Source organism: Zootoca vivipara, chromosome 6 (assembly GCF_965207765.1).
Source record: "Zootoca vivipara chromosome 6, rZooViv2.hap1.1, whole genome shotgun sequence".
NCBI classification, from domain to species: Eukaryota; Metazoa; Chordata; class Lepidosauria; order Squamata; family Lacertidae; genus Zootoca; species Zootoca vivipara.
In genome coordinates this window covers 95117842-95136002 of record NC_142589.1, presented here as the reverse complement: position 1 = coordinate 95136002, position 18161 = coordinate 95117842, and the positions used below count along the sequence as shown (strand labels likewise).

Here is an 18161-nt window from a genome sequence, read left to right as displayed (position 1 = left end):
GCGCTTGTGCCAATCAGAAGCTGCGCCTTGGTTTCCGAACGGACTTCTGGAATGGATTAAGTTTGGCGCTTTTGTTTTCGTTTTTTTATTTTGCTTTTTTATTTCTGAGACTTTCTCGGTTCATTTGTTTTTGCGACTGTGTGGAACCCCGTTCAGCTACTGATGGATTGATTGTGTGACTGTGGAAATGGATAAAAGCCCCCCCATCCAAACCATGACTATCATCAGTGCAGGTCAGGGGGGAAATTATTTTATTTTTTATCATCTACAATACTGTCTTATTTCTTTTATAGTACAGTGCATTGATTATTGCATTCATTTTATAGATCAATGGTCTCGTTAGATAGTAAAATTGATGCTGCTTTAGGGGTTGTTTTTAAAAGTGTGGAACGGATTAATCCGTTTTGCACTACGGTACTTTCTATGGGAAAGCGCACCTTTGGTTTTGGAACGCTTTGCTTTTGGAACGGAATTTCTGGAACGGAATAAGTTTGAGAACCAAGGGGCCACTGTATGCAGTTGAAAAAGTTACTTAAAGAACCCACAGAGGGGAGTGAGGGGGGGGTCCCAGGATTCAAAATGATCTTGTGTAAAATTTTAGTATTTGCAAGAATGTTTTTCTGTGAACGAACTTGTAAAACCAAATAAATTTTAAAAAGTTTTTATTACAGATTTTCCAGCTTTATACATCCCTCATAATCACATAACATAAATTTTTAACTTGCATAGAGCACGCACAAAAAGAAAAGAAAGTGTTGCTTAAAAAAAGACAACACCATCAAAATAAAAAGAAAAAAGAAAGAAAAGGAAAAAAAGGGGGGGGAGGAAAATTAATTTCAATCTTATCTAAGCATTCTTTCTATCTTTATCGGCTTCCCCATTCCTCCCTTCCCAAGTCCATTTTAGTCCCAATTTTAGCAATCTTCACAATTTAGCACATTTCTCTATTAATACAGTCTTAATCTACATAACATATCTAGTTCTCTTGGGGGGGAAAAGAGGAAGAAGAAAATATCTATCTATGAAAAAAACCCTTAGCCTTTATATTCCCTAAAAAATGTTCCCAATTGTCCTTAATCTTTATTCCTCATTCGCCAAAAAGAATTTTTTAAAATTCTTACCCCCCCTCCCTTCCCCTGTTGGCAGTCCCCTGCAAACTCCGACCAGATCCTTATAACACTCCATTTTCATACCATTTTATCCATCCCTTATTTAATAATCTATATATCTTTCACCCCGTTCCTTGTCTTGCCCACACCATTGCCAGACACACTCCTCCCCTCTCCTTCAATTGTTCCCATTCCTGCCCCCCTTTTCTTTCCCCCTCATTCTTCTTCTTTGCCTCCCAGTGCCAGATCCTGTTTAGGTCTTTTGTTTTTGACTTATTGCCCTTGACCAGGGACTGATCTCCCTCTCTCACTGAGAGACCAAACTCCTGAGTCTTTTCCTGTGCTGGAACCTGTTGGGTAAAGCCAATGTCCTTTGCAGCTTCTCTCACAAGATGCTCAGGATTCAAAGTTTTCGGCTCCTCTTCAATTCTAAAGGATCTTGTGTAAAATTCTAGTCTTTGCAAGAATGTTTTTTCTGTGAACGGACTTGTAAAACCAAATAAATTTTAAAAAGGAGAGAAAAATTGGAAGGAGGCGGGCTCCCGTGAAAGCAAAGATCTTTATTTTCTGTTGCAAACAAGAGTTTCCCACTTCCTGCAAGGAGGTAAGAGAGGCCCAGAGCAAGAGAGGACAAGCTCCTTTAAGGACTGCTGAAATCCCCCCACAGCTTAACCAAAATGCATGGCAGAAGGAAGTTTTCTTCGGGTGCTTCCAAGCGCAAAGACCAGAGGAACTACAGGAGACTGCAGAGGAGTCCGGGCACTAGGAGTAGGAGGGAGGAAGAGATGGGGCCCCCGAAAAGGACCGCGCCGGAAGACGTCTGTCGTGTGTTGAGCTGATCCTTCAAGTGCTGGATTGTTTTATCTTTTTCCTCTCTGGAGAAACAAATAAATGGTTCGTCAATCGGCGTCTCATCTCTAAATGAGAGGACCACCAAAGGCAAGGCCACTGCTCCCCTCTGCTGGAAGCAGGAAACTGGGCCAGGGATGGAGCCCCTTCTTCTGAGCTCAGGCAATAATAATAATAATAATAATAATAATAATAATAATAATAATAATAATATACTTATACCCCAACCATCTGGCTGGGCCTCCGCAGCCACTCTGGGCGGCTTCCAACAAAATATTAAAATACATTCTACAGGGTGGGTGCCACCACTGAGAAGGCCCTCTGCCTGGTTCCCTGTAACTTGGCTTCTCGCACGGAGGGAACCGCCAGAAGGCCCTTGGAGATGGACCCCGGTGTCCGGGGTCGAGACACTCCTTCAGGTATACTGGGCCAAGGCCATTTAGGGCTTTCGAGGTCAGCACCAACACTTAGAATTGCGCTCGGAAACCTCCCAGGAGCCAATGTAGGTCTCTCAGGACCAGTGTTACACGGTCTCGGTGGCCGCTCCCAGTCACCAGTCTAGCTGCCGCATTCTGGATCAGTTTCCGGGTCACCTTCAAGGGCAGCCCCACAGAGAGAGCATGGCAGTAGTCCAAGCGAGAGATAACTAAAGCATGCACCACTCTGGCCAGACAGTCCACGGGCAAGGAGGGTCTCATCCTGCGTACCACAGATGGAGCTGGGAGACAGCTGCCCTGGACACTGAACTGACCTGTGCCTCCATGGACAGCCGGGAGTCCAAGATGACCCCCAGGCTGCGCACCTGGTCCTTCGGGGGCACAGTCACCACATTCAGGACCAGGGAGTCCTCCACACCCAACCGCCCCCTGTCCCAAAAAAGCAGTACTTCTGTCTTGTCAGGATTCAACCATGTCTGTTTACTGGTACATACTAGCACAGATTGCTGGGAACTTCCATTGTGTATAGCTTTTGCTTTCGTGACTCTCTCTCTGAGGAGACGACGGAGAGACGACATGTTTTCTTTGTCCTGATTTATACTTAATAAATCTACTTGTTGCTTCTTTTCGCGCAGCGCGCTCTGCTAATGTAGTGACCATAGCTGCCAAGTTATCCCTTTTTTAAGGGATTTTCCCTTATGCTGAATAGGCTTCCTCGCGAGAAAAGGGAAAACTTGGCAGCTATGATGTAGTGTACTCAGCAGAGCTGCCAAGTTTTCCCTTTTCTCGCGAGGAAGCCTATTCAGCATAAAGGAAAATCCCTTTAAAAAAGGGATAACTTGGCAGCTATGGTACTCAGACTTTTGAAGTCTGGGTCGCTGGTTTATGTTGCACCAGAGTTTGGGGGATCGTCCAGCTTGTCGGCTGGAAGCGCATGATCCAGCTGGGGGCTAGGCCACAGCCCTGTTTAGGGAAGTTTTTAATCTGTGATATTTTAATGTATTTTCGTATTTGTTGGAAGCCGCCCAGAGTGGCGGGGGAAACCCAGCCAGATGGGCGGGGTATAAATAAAATAATAATAATAATAATAATAATAATAATAATAATAATAATAATAATAATAATTCTCCCTTTGGGGGAAGAGGGTTGCCGAACGTTTGGGATTTCGGGGCTCAATCCTGCCAGGGTGTCCTTACGTAGGTGTAATATTTTAATTGGCTGTTCTTACCGTTCCCGCTTGAATTTTTCCTGGGTGCTTTTCAACTGATCCTGGAGACGGTTTTTTTCCCCTGGGAAAGGTAAACGAGGGCTTTTTAGATTCCCCTTCACTCGTTTGATTTTGACTATCCCTTTTCACAAATTCCGCACCTCGGTCTCGTAAACCTTGAGATGGGGCATTTCTGGGCTTCCCCTCTCCCAGCCCCTGAGGACTGGCCGGCTTTTACTCCTGACCGGGCCTTTAGACCTATTAACTCCCTGCTGCATCCGGAAACTCAGCCTGATGCGGAACAGTTGAAGGAGCTGGGTATGTTTAGCCTGGAAAAGAAGTGACTAAGAGGAGATAGGGGAGCCACCTTCAAATATCTCAAGGGCTGTCCCATGGGAGAGGAAGCATGCTTGTTTTCTCCTGCACCCGAGGGCAGGACTCGAACCTGTGGCTCCAAGTGACAAGGAAGGAGATTCCGACTCAACATGTGGAAAAGCTTTCTGACAGTCAGTCAGAGCTGCTCAACTTTGGGATGCAGGGTGGCGGACTCTCCTTCCTTGGACATTTCTAAGCAGAGAGGTTGGATGGCCACCTGTCCTGGCTGCTTGAGCTGAGATTCCTGCATTGCAGGGGTTGGACTAGATGACCGCTGGGGGTCCCTTTCAACTCTGCAGTTCTATGAATCAGGTCTCCCCCCACTCCTGTGCAAGAGGGGCTCTTCTTTCCTTCTGGGTCTCCTCATCTAGAAGTCCACATCCCAACTGCCAAGCCCCACGAGGCTTCTGGGACCCCTGCCCTTCACTTATCTCACCATCCAGACGTTTGAGCGCTTCCTCCTTCTTTTGGACGTTGTCTTCCAGCACAGATGTGTTTTCCCTCGAATGTTTCTAGGGACAGGAAATGAAAACGCAAGACATTTAAGGTCGTGGGTGGGGAACCTTTGGCTTCCGGGAGGATGGATGTGGCCTTTCAATTAATTCTCTCTTTGTGGCCCCTGGGACTCTTCCTGGCCCCCGGCCCCCACCTCACTAGCCATCCTTGGGCATTTTTGAATGGCTGGGATGTGGCCTTGGACTCTGAACATGCCTCTTCCTTGCCTGGGAGGAGGGTTGTGCGAATGATGGAGGGTGGAGGATCTCTCAAACCATCACCAGTACACGAAGATAGAGAGAGAGAGAGATAGAGAGAGAGAGATTATAGATAGATGATAGATAGATGACAGATAAATAGATAGGTGGGTGGGTAGGTAGGTAGGTAGAGTCAGACATACAGACAGACAGACAGATGATGAGAGAGAGAGAGAGAGAGAGAGAGAGAGAGAGAGAGAGAGAGAGAGAGAGAGAGAGAGGGAGAGGTATATGATGATAGATAGATAGATAGATAGATAGATGATAGATAGATGATAGATAGATAGATAGATAGATAGATAGATAGATAGATAGATGATAGAGAGATTCAGTGCTTTTTTTCTGGGGGTATACAGGGGTACACATACCCCTAAACATTTTGTGAATCTTTTTACTTTTGTCCATTTACTGTATTTATTTTTCCCGATTGGAACTAAAAAATGGTGGTTTCTTGAGTCAAAATGAGAGTACCTAGGGAAAAAAGGACTGGATAGATAGATGGATAATCGATAATCGATAGATAGAAAGAAAGATAGATGATAGATAGATCGATAGATCGATAGATTACCAGTTCTTCTTGGCAGGAGGCCCAGTGCTTTGTGGTGTTTGCAAGGCTCTGATGGACAGCTGCCAAAAGAATGGGAAAAATTTATAAGTTATTTAAGAGACAACTATAAGCAGATGGAAACATTGCAGGGTTTTGATTTCCCTTGTAGTGTAACAATTACTATGGAAAATATGGATCGATATAATTTGTTTGGAAGTTTGGAAGAAGATGCAGTTTTAAATGTTTAAAATGAGACTCTGGGGGAGGGGGAGTCCCGATATTTGGTGGAATCTCTCTATATGGGTAGGTATTTGAATTTTTAAATAATTTTGTATTGTCAAATCAAATAAAAAAGATCCCCCGCCCCCCAAGAAATAATAAGTAGAGGTTGGATGGCCACTTGTCCTGGCTGCTTGAGCCGAGATTCCTGCATTGAGGGGGTTGGACTAGATGACCGCTGGGGGTCCCTTTCAACTCTGCAGTTCTATGAATCAGGTCTCCCCCCACTCCTGTGCAAGAGGGGCTCTTCTTTCCTCCTGGGTCTCCTCATCTAGAAGACCACATCCCAACTGCCAAGCCCCACGAGGCTTCTGAGACCCCTGCCGTTCGGTTCTCTCACCATCCAGACGTTTGAGCGCTTCCTCCTTCTTTTGGACCTTGTCTTCGAGCACAGATGTGTTTTCCCTCGAATGTTTCTAGGGACAGGAAATGAAAACACAAGACATTTTAGGTCGTGGGTGGGGAACCTTTGGCTTCCGGGAGGATGGATGTGGCCTTTCAATTAATTCTCTCTTTGTGGCCCCTGGGACTCTTCCTGGCCCCCGGCCCCCACCTCACTAGCCATCCTTGGGCATTTTTGAATGGCTGGGATGTGGCCTTGGACTCTGAACATGTGTCTTCCTTGCCTGGGAGGAGGGTTGTACGAATGTGTGTGTTTGGAAGCGAACCTCCTGATCGGAGGCGAAGTTTGCACCCGTCGTCCCAACCTGTGAACCGACGGACCCTGCTAAAATGGCAAAATCAGTTGCCAAACTAAGGCAAGAAAATGACAACGTGTTTATGGAAGAGTGGAGGTGGTGAGTGGATGATCTCTCAAACAATCACCAGGACACGAAGATGAGAGAGAGAGAGAGAGAGGACGATAGATAGATAGATAGATGATAGATAGATAGATAGATAGATAGATAGATAGATAGATAGATAGATAGATAGATAGATGATAGATGATAGAGATAGATAGATAGATAGATAGATAATATAATAATTAATAATAAATCATTATTTATACCCCGCCCATCTGGCTGGGATTCCCCAGCCACTCTGGGCGGCTTCCAACCGAATATTAAAAACAGTACAGCATCAAACATTAAAAACTTCCCTAAACAGTTGTCTTCTAAAAGTAAAATAATTGCTTATTGCCTTGACATCTGCTGGGAGGGCGTTCCACAGGACGGGTGCCACTACCGAGAAGGCCCTCTGCCTGGTTCCCTGCAACCTCACTTCTCGCAATGAGGGAACCGCCAGAAGGCCCTCGGTGCTGGACCTCAGTGTCCGGGCAGAACGATGGGGGTGGAGATGCTTCTTCAGGTATACAGGAACGAGGCCGTTTAGGGCTTTCAAGGTCAGCACCAACACTTTGAATTGTGCTCGGAAACGTACTGGAAGCCAGTGTAGATCTCTCAGGAACGGTGTTATGTGGTCCCGGCGGCTGCTCCCAGTCACTAGTCTAGCTGCCGCATTCTGGATTAGTTGTAGTTTCTGGGTCACCTTCAAAGGTAGCCCCACATAGAGTGCATTGCAGGAGTCCAAGCGGGAGATAACCAGAGCAGATAACCAGAGCATGCACCACTCTGGCCAGACAGTCTCCGAGCAGGGAGGGTCTCATCCTGCGTACCAGATGGAGCTGGGAGACAGCTGCCCTGGACACAGAATTGACCTGTGCTTCCATGGACAGCTGTGGGTCCAAAATGACTCCCAGGCTGCGAACCTGGTCCTTTGGGGGCACAGTTGCCCCATTCAGGACCAGGGAGTCCTCCACGCCTGCCCACATCCTGTCCCCCAAAAACAGTACTTCTGTCTTGTCAGGATTCAACCTCAATCCGTTAGCCACCATCCATCCTCCAGAGATGATAGAGAGATAGACAGATAGACAGATAGATGATTGATAGATAGATAGATAGATAGATAGATAGATAGATGATAGATAGATAGATAGATAGATAGATGACAGAGAGAGAGAGAGAGAGAGAGAGAGAGAGAGAGAGAGAGAGAGAGAGAGAAATATGATAGATATATAGATAGATAGATGATAGATAGATAGATAGATGACAGAGAGAGAGAGAGAGAGAGAGAGAGAGAGAGAGAAATATGATAGATATATAGATAGATAGATGATAGATAGATAGATAGATAGATGACAGAGAGAGAGAGAGAGAGAGAGAGAGAGAGAGAGAGAGAGAGAGAGAGAGAGAGAGAGAGAATATGATAGATATATAGATAGATAGATGATAGATAGATAGATAGATAGATAGATAGATAGATAGATAGATAGATAGATAGATAGATGATAGATAGATAGATGGATGGATAGATAAATGACAGATTGATAGATTCAGTGCTTTTTCCTGGGGGTATGCAGGGGTACCCATACCCCTAAGCATTTTTTGAATCTTTGTACTATTTTCTACTTACTGTATTTATTTCCCCCGATTTGAACTAGAAAATGGTGGTTTCTTAAGTCAAAATGAGAGTACCCCTAGGGAAAAAGCACTGGATAGATAGATAGATAGATAGATGATAAATTACCAGTTCTTCTTGGCAGGAGGCCCAATGCTTTGTGGTGTTTGCAAGGCTCTGATTGACAGCTGCCAGTTGAGACCGAAACTCATCGCTTTCTGTCATTCTACTCTCGGCGGAGGAGGTATGGTTCCATGGCTGTGGTTTACATTCAGCCCTTAGCTGCACGTATAAAACCAGGAAGGTGAATAACAGGACCACCAAGGTGACAACAACAAGACCCCAGGCAGCAGCCCCAAACTTCCGTTTTGGACTTGAGGGCTCCTTCGGCATCTCGGTGGGGGATTCAGGGCAACGGGCGTATGAAAACTGTCCACCCATCAGAAGCGAAACCCAAAAAGAGAGATCTCTGCTCTGGGCGCAGGGCAAAACTCTCCTCCGCCCCACAAACACCACGCCTCCTCCAACACTGCATCAAAATATCATTTTCTTTTCCTGTTGTTCCCCTGACTTTGCAGAAACAGCATCGGTGGCTGGAAGCATGAGCTCAGTTTTCAGAATCGAAAGTTAACCAAGTCACCTATTGCCAAACAGGGGCTGGACATGTTGTGGTCTGTTAGCTAAAGGGTTGGTTTCTTTTTCTTAAAAGAAGAAGAGGATTGGAGTGCCCTCCCCCCCCCCAAGTTTTCTGACCCAGTGCAAGGCAGCTGTGGGGGCCAAGTGTGGGTTGTTTGGGGGGATTCCTTGCTGTGGGGAAGAGGAAAGCGATCCAAAATGCGGAGGTCTGAAAGGAATGGAATAAATGGCTTCTTCTGATATTGTTAGCCCAAAGATGGAAAGAAGAAGATGTCCCAATTTAAGAAGACGGGCAAATCAAGTTAATGGAATACACCGGAATGGAGGAACTAAGTTTTCGCTGTTAACTGATGTCTGATGTCAAAGAAATCAAAAACCATCTGACGTTTAGAAGACATCTGAAGGCAGCCCTGCTTAGGGAAGTTTTTAATGACTGGCGTTTGAATGTATTTTTATTTATTTATTAAAGATTTTCTTGATTTACAAAAATATATGCAGTGTCTCTTGTAACATGTTTACAAATCAGTTTCATTTGTTGAGACATCGGGAAGAAAAGGGGGAAAGAGGTAGATTTTTAATCTTTTGTTGGAAGCCGCCCAGAGTGGTGGGGAAACCCCAGCCAGATGGGCGGGATATAAATATATTTATATTTATATTTATATACTAGCTGGCCCTGCCACGCATTGCTGTGGTGTAGTCTGTGAAATGGGCCCTCAGAGTCCCCCTTCAGACTACCCTGTAGGCCCCAGAATTTCCCTCCAGAATTTCTCCAATTAAAACAGACACGTCCTATTGACCGGTTTGCAGGGCGTTCCAATTTTTTGGGGGGGGGGAGTTTCATAGTAAATATCAAGAATGAACCCTGTGTTTGTAGTATCGTTTGATCAGTTTGTGGGCTCTGAACGTGGGGGTTTTGCTGGAAAATGCTTCAAAAAACCCTGAAAATCTTTGACCCACCTTTGTAGTGGATCTCAAATTTGCCCAAGGAGCATCTATCTATCTATCTATCTATCTATCTATCTATCTACCTACCTACCTACCTACCGTATCTATATCTTCGTGTACTGGTGATCATAGCTGCCAAGTCTCTCGTATTCCCCGGGAAACCCCCGTTTTTCCAGCTGCCCCCAGCCGAAAAAACGGATTTTTTTGTTTTTCCCCGGTTTATTCTGGCGCGTCGGCCATTTTGGAACTGGGCGGAGCATGCTCAGAAGCGACTTTTGTTGCTGATTTGCCCAGTTCCAAAATGGCTGCAGCGCGACTTCTGGTGCGGCGGTCATTTTGGAACAGGGCAGAGCAGCATCAAAAGTCGCTTCTGAGCATGCTCCGCCCAGTTCCAAAATGGCGGCAGCACTACTTTCGGTCTGCTACCTCCAGTCCAGTCCCTTATTTCTCAGGCCGGAACTTGGCAGGTATGCTGGTGATTGTATGAGAGATCATCCGCCCACCTCCTCCACTCTTCCGTAAAGACGTTGTCATTATGCTGCCTTAGTTTCGCCATTTTTGCATCGGTTCACAGGTCCATCGGTTCACAGGTTGGGGCGACGGGTGCAAACTTTTTGGAAGGCGAACGTCCAATGCGGGTGTTGGCTATTGTTTCCGGGGCGCCTGCGCCAATCAGAAGCCGCGCCTTGGTTTCCGAACATTTCAGAAATCCAACAGACTTTTTATTTTTATTTTTTATTTCTGAGACAAACCTAGACAGCATCTTAAAAAGCAGAGACATCACCTTGCCGACAAAGGTCCGTATAGTTAAAGCTATGGTTTTCCCAGTAGTGATGTATGGAAGTGAGAGCTGGACCATGAAGAAGGCTGATCGCCGGAGAATTGATGCTTTTGAATTATGGTGCTGGAGGAGACTCTTGAGAGTCCCATGGACTGCAAGAAGATCAAACCTCTCCATTCTGAAGGAAGTCAGCCCTGAGTGCTCACTGGAAGGACAGATCCTGAAGCTGAGGCTCCAATACTTTGGCCACCTCATGAGAAGAGAAGACTCCCTGGAAAAGACCCTGATGTTGGGAAAGATGGAGGGCACTAGGAGAAGGGGACGACAGAGGACGAGATGGTTGGACAGTGTTCTCGAAGCTACGAACATGAGTTTGACCAAACTGCGGGAGGCAGTGCAAGACAGGAGTGCCTGGCGTGCTCTGGTCCATGGGGTCACGAAGAGGCGGACACGACTAAACGACTAAACAACAACATTTCTGAGACTTTCTCGGTTCATTTGTTTTTGTGACTGTGTGGAACCCAGTTCAGCTACTGATGGATTGATTGTGTGACTGCGGAAATGGATAAAAGACCCCCATCCACCGCTCTCCCCCTTTTCCTCCCCAATGTCTCAACAATTGAAACTGATCTGTAAAAAAGCTATGAGAGACATTGCCCAAGTCTTTGTAAACTGAGAAAACCTTTAATAAAAATTTACAAAAAAAAAAAAGACCCCCATCCAAACCATGACTATCATCAGTGCAGGTCAGGGGGGAAATTATTTTAATTTTTATCATCTACAATACTGTCTTATTTATTTTATAGTACAGTGCATTGATTATTGCTTTCATTTTATGGATCAATGGTCTCATTAGATAGTAAAATTGATGCTAAATGGCTTTTTTAGGGGTTGTTTTTAAAAGTGTGGAACGGATTAATTCATTTCGCATTACTTTCTATGGGAAAGTGAGCCTTGGTTTTGGAACGCTTTGGTTTTGGTACAGACTTCCGGAACGGAAGGAGTTTGAGAAAAAGGTGCCACTGTATGTGTGCAGTTGAAAAAGTTACGTAAAGAACCCACAGAGGGGAGTGAGGGGGGGGTCCCCAGGATTCGAAATGATCTTGTGTAAAATTTTAGTGTTTGCAAGAATGTTTTTCTGTGAACAAACTTGTAAAACCAAATAAATTTTAAAAAGGAGAGAAAAATTGGAAGGAGGCAGAATCCCGTGAAAGCAAAGATCTTTATTTTCTGTTGCAAACAATAGTTTCCCACTTCATGCAAAGAGGTAAGAGAGGCCCACAGCAAGAGAGGACAAGCTCCTTTAAGGACTGCTGAAATCCCCCCACAGCTTAACCAAAATGCATGGCTGAAGGAAGTTTTCTTCGGGTGCTTCCAAGCGCAAAGACCAGAGGAACTACAGGAGACTGCAGAGGAGTCCGGGCACTAGGAGTAGGAGGGAGGAAGAGATGGGGCCCCCGAAAAGGACCGCGCTGGAAGATGTCTGTCGTGCATTGAACTGATCCTTCAACCGCTGGATTGTTTTATCTTTTTCCTCTCTGGAGAAACAAATAAATGGTTCGTCAGTCGGCGTCTCATCTCTAAATGAGAGGACCACCAAGGGCAAGGGCCAGGGATGGAGCCCCTGGGGGGTCATATCCTGCAGGGCTCTTCTTCTGAGCTCAGGCAATAATAATAATAATAATAATAATAATAATAATAATAATAATAATAATAATTTATTAATTTATCACTCTGGGTAGCTTCCAACAAAATATTAAAATACAATAATCCTTCAAACATTAAAAGCTTCCCTCAACAAAGCTGCCTTCAGATGTCTCCTAAAGGTCAGATAGTTGTTTATGTCCTTGACATCTGACGGGAGGGCATTCCACAGGGTGGGTGCCACCACTGAGAAGGCCCTCTGCCTGGTTCCCTGTAACTTGGCTTCTCGCAGGGAGGGAGCCGCCAGAAGGCCCTTGGAGATGGAACCCAGTTTCCGGGGTAGAGACACTCCTTCAGGTATACTGGGCCAAGGCCATTTAGGGCTTTCGAGGTCAGCGCCAACACTTTGAATTGTGCTCGGAAATGTCCTGGGAGCCAATGTAGGTCTTTCAGGACCGGTGTTATGTGGTCTCCACTCCCAGACACCAGTCTAGCTGCCGCATTCTGGATTAGTTGTAGTTTCCGGGTCACCTTCAAAGGTAGCCCCACATAGAGCGCATTTTAGTAGTCCAAGCGAGAGATAACTAAAGCATGCACCACTCTGGCAGTCCGCGGACAGGGAGGGTCTCATCCTGCGTACCAGATGGAGCTGGTAGACAGCTGCCCTGGACACAGAACTGACCTGCACATCCATAGACAGCGGTGAGTCCAAAATGACCCCTAGGCTGTGCACCTGGTCCTTCAGGGGCACAGTTACCACATTCAGGACCAGGGAGTCCTCCACACCCACATGCCCCGTGTCCCCAAAAAGCAGTACTTGTCATGATTCAATCTCAATCTGTTAGCTGCCATCCAGCCCCCAACTGCCTCCAGACCCTCACACAGGGCATGTGGCGATGATCCACAAGCTCTGGCGGGCAGAAGGGCATTTAGGCTTGGCAGCCTGTTGGGAAATTCCATTCCACCTTTAGTGCAGACACGGAACTGTTGCGTGTCACATGTCTGTTTACATACTAGCACAGATTGCTGGGAACTTCCATTGTGTATAGCTTTTGCTTTCGTGACTCTCTCTCTGAGGAGACGAAGGAGAGGCAACATGTTTTCCTTGTCCTGATTTATCTATATATATATAAAAATGTAAAAATCGTCAAAGTGTCTGCTGAACTTTTCTCCGTAACCGCTTGACCGATCGTCCTGAAATTTAGACACAACGATCCAGGCCACTCCCCGAGCGTTGTTGGAAAAGAAAATCCCTCAAATTTCACACCTGGGCAGGTACAGACCTGGTTTTCCACCAAGTCAAACAGCGCCCTCAAGTGGCATTATTCCCTCAGCTCCTCCTCCTCCCTCCCCATGGAGTCTATGCCACACCCACAAAATAATGATGCCATCAACCAAGCAACTGAAACCACCAAGGCAGCCATTACCAGACAACCCACAGAGTCAGGCCAGGGCCAAGGAATGGAGAGACAAGGCGAAGGCCTCGGGTCACATTTAAATACTAGCCCAAGCCAAGGACTCGCCTCTACTTTAATGCCTAAAGACTAGGCCTCGGCTCCATTTTACAGACTAGGCCTCAGCTCTACAGCCCTTTAAATACTATCCCGAAAGGAGCCCTGGGTGGGAGGAGCCCAAATAGGTCATGGGCTGACGTAGGGTGGGGGGAGCAACCGTCCAACAACCACCAAAACAGCCATTCCAGCCCCAAAGCCCAAGCCCAAAGCCTCTCCCGGCGGCTGCATTAATAAACACCTGGCAGCATTAGGCAGTTATAGTGGGCATTGTGTCACATGCGAGGCTCCGGCGGCCATTTTAAGTAAGGGCAGTCGTGCCCCTTTTAACCTAGGCTTTATATACTACGACTGATTGCAAGCCTCTGCGTCTTTTTTTAAAAAAAACAACCATGCACTTTCTCTCCCCAGTTTAAGTCCTCAGATATTTGCAGTGGCCAATCCCCCCCCCCTCGATTTACAATCCCCTACCTTCCCCTTGCCACTTCCTGGGTTTTTTCTGGTACTGAACAACTCGGGTGCTTCAGAACGCGCCTTCTGTTGCCAGGCCCTTGCAGGGCCAGACAGAGGCCCGGGCCAGGTAGATAATGTGGCCCTGTTTTTACCCCTTTTGTTACTTTTTTCATTTTACTGCTTGTGAATATGCTGACTGAGGCCCTCTTTGGATTCGGAGGCCCGCGACAAATGGCCCATATGACCCCCCCTCCTTCTGTCTGGGCCTGTCTGTTGCTACGGGGCTATGGGGCTTCGCTATTTGATACCCCCCCCTCCGATCTGGATTTTTCTCTGGGTCCCAGGGCGCATCATAACCTCCGATCCTTAATCTAAATATATAGAAATGTTCACGATGCGTGCGCAGGGGCCAATGTATGGAGATACAGGGGGGAGGGGACAACAGAGGGCTCAGACAAAAGTGCATGCTGGGAAATAGAACCCAGAAACTGACAGTTCTTTCTCCAAGGGTGGGGGGTATTGTAGGAAGATACCGGGGGTAGGGGCCAACACTCCCCAGGGACAACAGAGGGGTCAGACAAAAGTGCATGCTGGGAAATAGAACCTAGAAGCTGACAGTTCCTTTTTGAAGGGTGGGGGCCAAGGTATGGAGATACAGGGGGAGGGGCCAACACTCCCCAGGGACTACAGAGGGAAGGGTATCCTACCGAAACACAGGGATGAGCCGGGGTGGAGGGAGGAGGGGCAGGATACGTCATGGATCGGGACAGGGTGGGGGTGGATCACAGGAAAGAACCACAGCAACGCGTGGCCGGGTCAGCTAGTGCTTAATAAATCTACTTGTTGCTTCTTTTCGCGCAGCGCGCTCTGCTAATGTAGTGTACTCAGACTTTTGAAGTCTGGGTCGCTGGTTTATGTTGCACCAAAGATCGGGGGATCGTCCAGCATGTCGGCTGGAAGGGCATGATCCAGCTGGGGGCTAGCCAGCTGGCCTATCGACCCCCTTTGGATGCCGACACGAACCTCCCCAGCAAGAGGTACTCTACCTCTGGGGCTGAAAGTAGAAAACACCTAAAGGCCACAGCCCTGTTTAGGGAAGTTTTTAATCTGTGATATTTTAATGTATTTTGGTATTTGTTGGAAGCCGCCCAGAGTGGCGGGGAAAACCCAGCCAGATGGGCGGGGTATAAATAAATAAATAAATAAATTTTAAAAAACCAAGAAGGTGAGATTGACTTCTCGCATCGCTCAGCCCTTTGGGCGAAGAGGGTTGCCGAACGTTTGGGATTTCGGGGCTCAATCCTGCCAGGGTGTCCTTATGTAGGTGTAGAATTTTAATCGGCTGTTCTTACCGTTCCCGCTTGAACGTTTCCAGGGTGCTTCTCAACTGGGCGAGCTGATCCTGGAGACGGTTTTTTTCCCCTGGGAAAGGGAAACGAGGGCTTTTTAGATTCCCCTTCGCTCGTTTCATTTTGACTATCCCTTTTCACAAATTCCGCACCTCGGTCTCGTAAACCTTGAGATGGGGCATTTCTGAGCTTCCCCTCTCCCAGCCCCTGAGGATTGGCCGGCTTTTACTCCTGACCGGGCCTTTAGATCTATTAACTCCCTGCTGCATCCGGAAACTGACCGCTGGGGGTCCCTTTCAACTCTGCAGTTCTGTGAATCAGGTTTTTCCCCACTCCTGTGGAAGAGGGGCTCTTCTTTCCTCCTGGGTCTCCTCATCTAGATGTCCACATCCCAACTGCCAAGCCCCACGAAGCTTCTGAGACCCCCACCATTCGGTTCTCTCACCATCCAGACGTTTGAGCGCTTCCTCCTTCTTTTGGACGTTGTCTGCCAGCACAGATGTGTTTTCCCTCGAATGTTTCTAGGGACAGGAAATGAAAACGCAAGACATTTTAGGTCGTGGGTGGGGAACCTTTGGCTTCCGTGAGGATGGATGTGCCCTGTCAATTAATTCTCTCTTTGTGGCCCCTGGGACTCTTCCTGGCCCCCGCCCCCCACCTCACTAGCCCTCCTTGGGCATTTTTGAATGGCTGGGATGTGGCCTTGGACTCTGAACATGCCTCTTCCTTGCCTGCGTGGAGGGTTGTGCGAATGTGTGTGTTTGGAAGCAAACCTCCTGATCGGAGGCGAAGTTTGCACCCGTCGCCCCAACCTGTGAACCGATGGACCCTGCTAAAATGGCGAACTCAGCTGGCTGCCAAACTAAGGCAGCATAATGATAATGTGTTTACAGAAGAGTGGAGGTGATGGGTGGATGATCTCTTAAACAATCACCAGTACACGAAGATAGAGAGAGAGAGGGAGAGAGAGAGAGAGAGAGAGAGAGAGAGAGAGAGAGAGAGAGAGAGAGAGAGATTAGATAGATAGATAGATAGATAGATAGATAGATAGATAGATAGATGATAGATAGATAGATAGATAGATAGATAGATAGATAGATAGATAGATGTTGATGTTTAGTCGTTTAGTCGTGTCTGACTCTTCGTGACCCCATACATAGATGATAGATAGATAGATAGATAGATAGATAGATAGATAGATAGATAGATAGATGATAGATAGATAGATAGATAGATAGATAGCTTCAGTGCTTTTTTCTGGGAGTATGCAGGGGTACCCATACCCATAAGCATTTTTTTGAATCTTTGTACTTTTGTCCATTTACTGTATTTATTTTTCCCATTTTGAACTATAAAAGTGTGGTTTCTTGAGTCAAAATGAAAGTACCCCAGGGGAAAAAAAGCACTGGATAGATAGATAGATAGATAGATAGATAGATAGATAGATAGATAGATAGATAGATACCGGTAGATAGATAGATGATAGATAGATAGATAGATAGATAGATAGATAGATAGATAGATAGATAGATAGATAGATAGATAGATAGATGATAGATAGATAGATAGATGATAGATAGATGATAGATTACCAGTTCTTCTTGGCAGGAGGCCCAATGCTTTGTGGTGTTTGCAAGGCTCTGATGGACAGCTGCCAGTTGAGACCGAAACTCATCGCTTTCTCTCATTCTGCTCTCAGCGGAGGAGGTATGGTTCCATAGCTGCGATTCGCATTCAACCCTTAGCTGCACGTATAAAACCAGGAAGGTGAATAGGACCAAGATGATGAGAGCCAAACCGCAGGCGGTGGCCCATAACTTCCATTTCGGACTTGAGGGCTCCTTCGGCATCTCGGTGGGGGATTCAGGGCAACGGGCGTATGAAAACTGTCCACCCATCGGAAGCGAAACCCAAAAAGAGAGACCTCTGCTCTGGGCGCAGGGCAAAACTCTCCGCTGCTCCACAAACTCCATTCCTGTTATTCCTGTGACTTTGCAGAAACGTCACCGGTGGCTGGAAGGATGAGCTCAGTTTTCAGAATCGAAACTTAACCAGGTCACCGTTTGCAAACGCAGGGGCTGGACATGCTGTGGCCTGTTAGCTAAAGGGTTGGTTTGTTTTTCTAAAAAAAGAGATTGGAGTGCCCTTTTGCCTGAAAAGTAGATGTTGTCTGACTCAGTGTGAGGCAGCTGTGGGGGCCAAGCGTGGGTTGTTTGGGGGGAATTCCTTGCTGTGGGGATGAGGAAAGCGATCCAAAATGCGGAGGTCCAGAAAGAAGAGGAGAAATGGTTCCTTCTGATCTTTTTAGCCCAAGAAGAAGCTGTCCTGACTTAAGAAGACTGGCAAATCAAGTTAATGCAATATGCCAAAACGGTGGAACTAACTTTCGGTGGGAGTTTTCGCTGTTGTAACTGATGTCCAATGTCAAAGAATCATAGAATCATAGAGTTGGAAGAGACCACAAGGGTCATCCAGTCCAACCCCCTGCCAAGCAGGAGACACCATCAAAGCATTCCTGACATATGCCTGTCAAGCCTCTGCTTAAAGACCTCCAAAGAAGGAGACTCCACCACACTCCTTGGCAGCAAATTCCACTGCCGAACAGCTCTTACTGTCAGGAAGTTCTTCCTAATGTTTAGGTGGAATCTTCTTTCTTGTAGTTTGAATCCATTGCTCTGTGTCCGCTTCTCTGGAGCAGCAGAAAACAACCTTTCTCCCTCCTCTATCTGGCATCCTTTTATATATTTGAACATGGCTATCATATCACCCCTTAACCTTCTCTTCTCCAGGCTAAACATACCCAGCTCCCTAAGCCGTTCCTCATAAGGCATCGTTTCTAGGCCTTTGACCATTTTGGTTGCCCTCTTCTGGACACGTTCCAGCTTGTCAG

The 18161-nt window shown here is 46.6% G+C and overlaps 1 protein-coding gene across 4 annotated transcripts; it reads right to left on the bottom strand.

Moving 5' to 3' along the window:
• Positions 1-1649: 1649 nt before the first annotated feature.
• On the bottom strand, positions 1650-17358 carry LOC118087965 (uncharacterized). Of its 4 annotated transcripts, XM_060275291.2 has the most exons (8): positions 16864-17358; positions 15717-15792; positions 8082-8140; positions 5896-5971; positions 5298-5356; positions 4414-4489; positions 3624-3684; positions 1650-1984 (listed from the first exon to the last, which is right to left on the bottom strand). In XM_060275291.2, exons 1-8 carry the CDS (start codon positions 17242-17244, stop codon positions 1843-1845), a joined length of 930 nt encoding a protein of 309 aa, XP_060131274.2. In that variant the 5' UTR covers positions 17245-17358; the 3' UTR covers positions 1650-1842. The 4 variants fall into 4 exon arrangements, with proteins under 4 accessions (XP_060131274.2, XP_060131275.2, XP_088529224.1 ...); XM_060275292.2 differs by lacking the exons at positions 4414-4489; positions 5298-5356; XM_088673098.1 differs by lacking the exons at positions 5298-5356; positions 5896-5971.
• Positions 17359-18161: the final 803 nt, after the last annotated feature.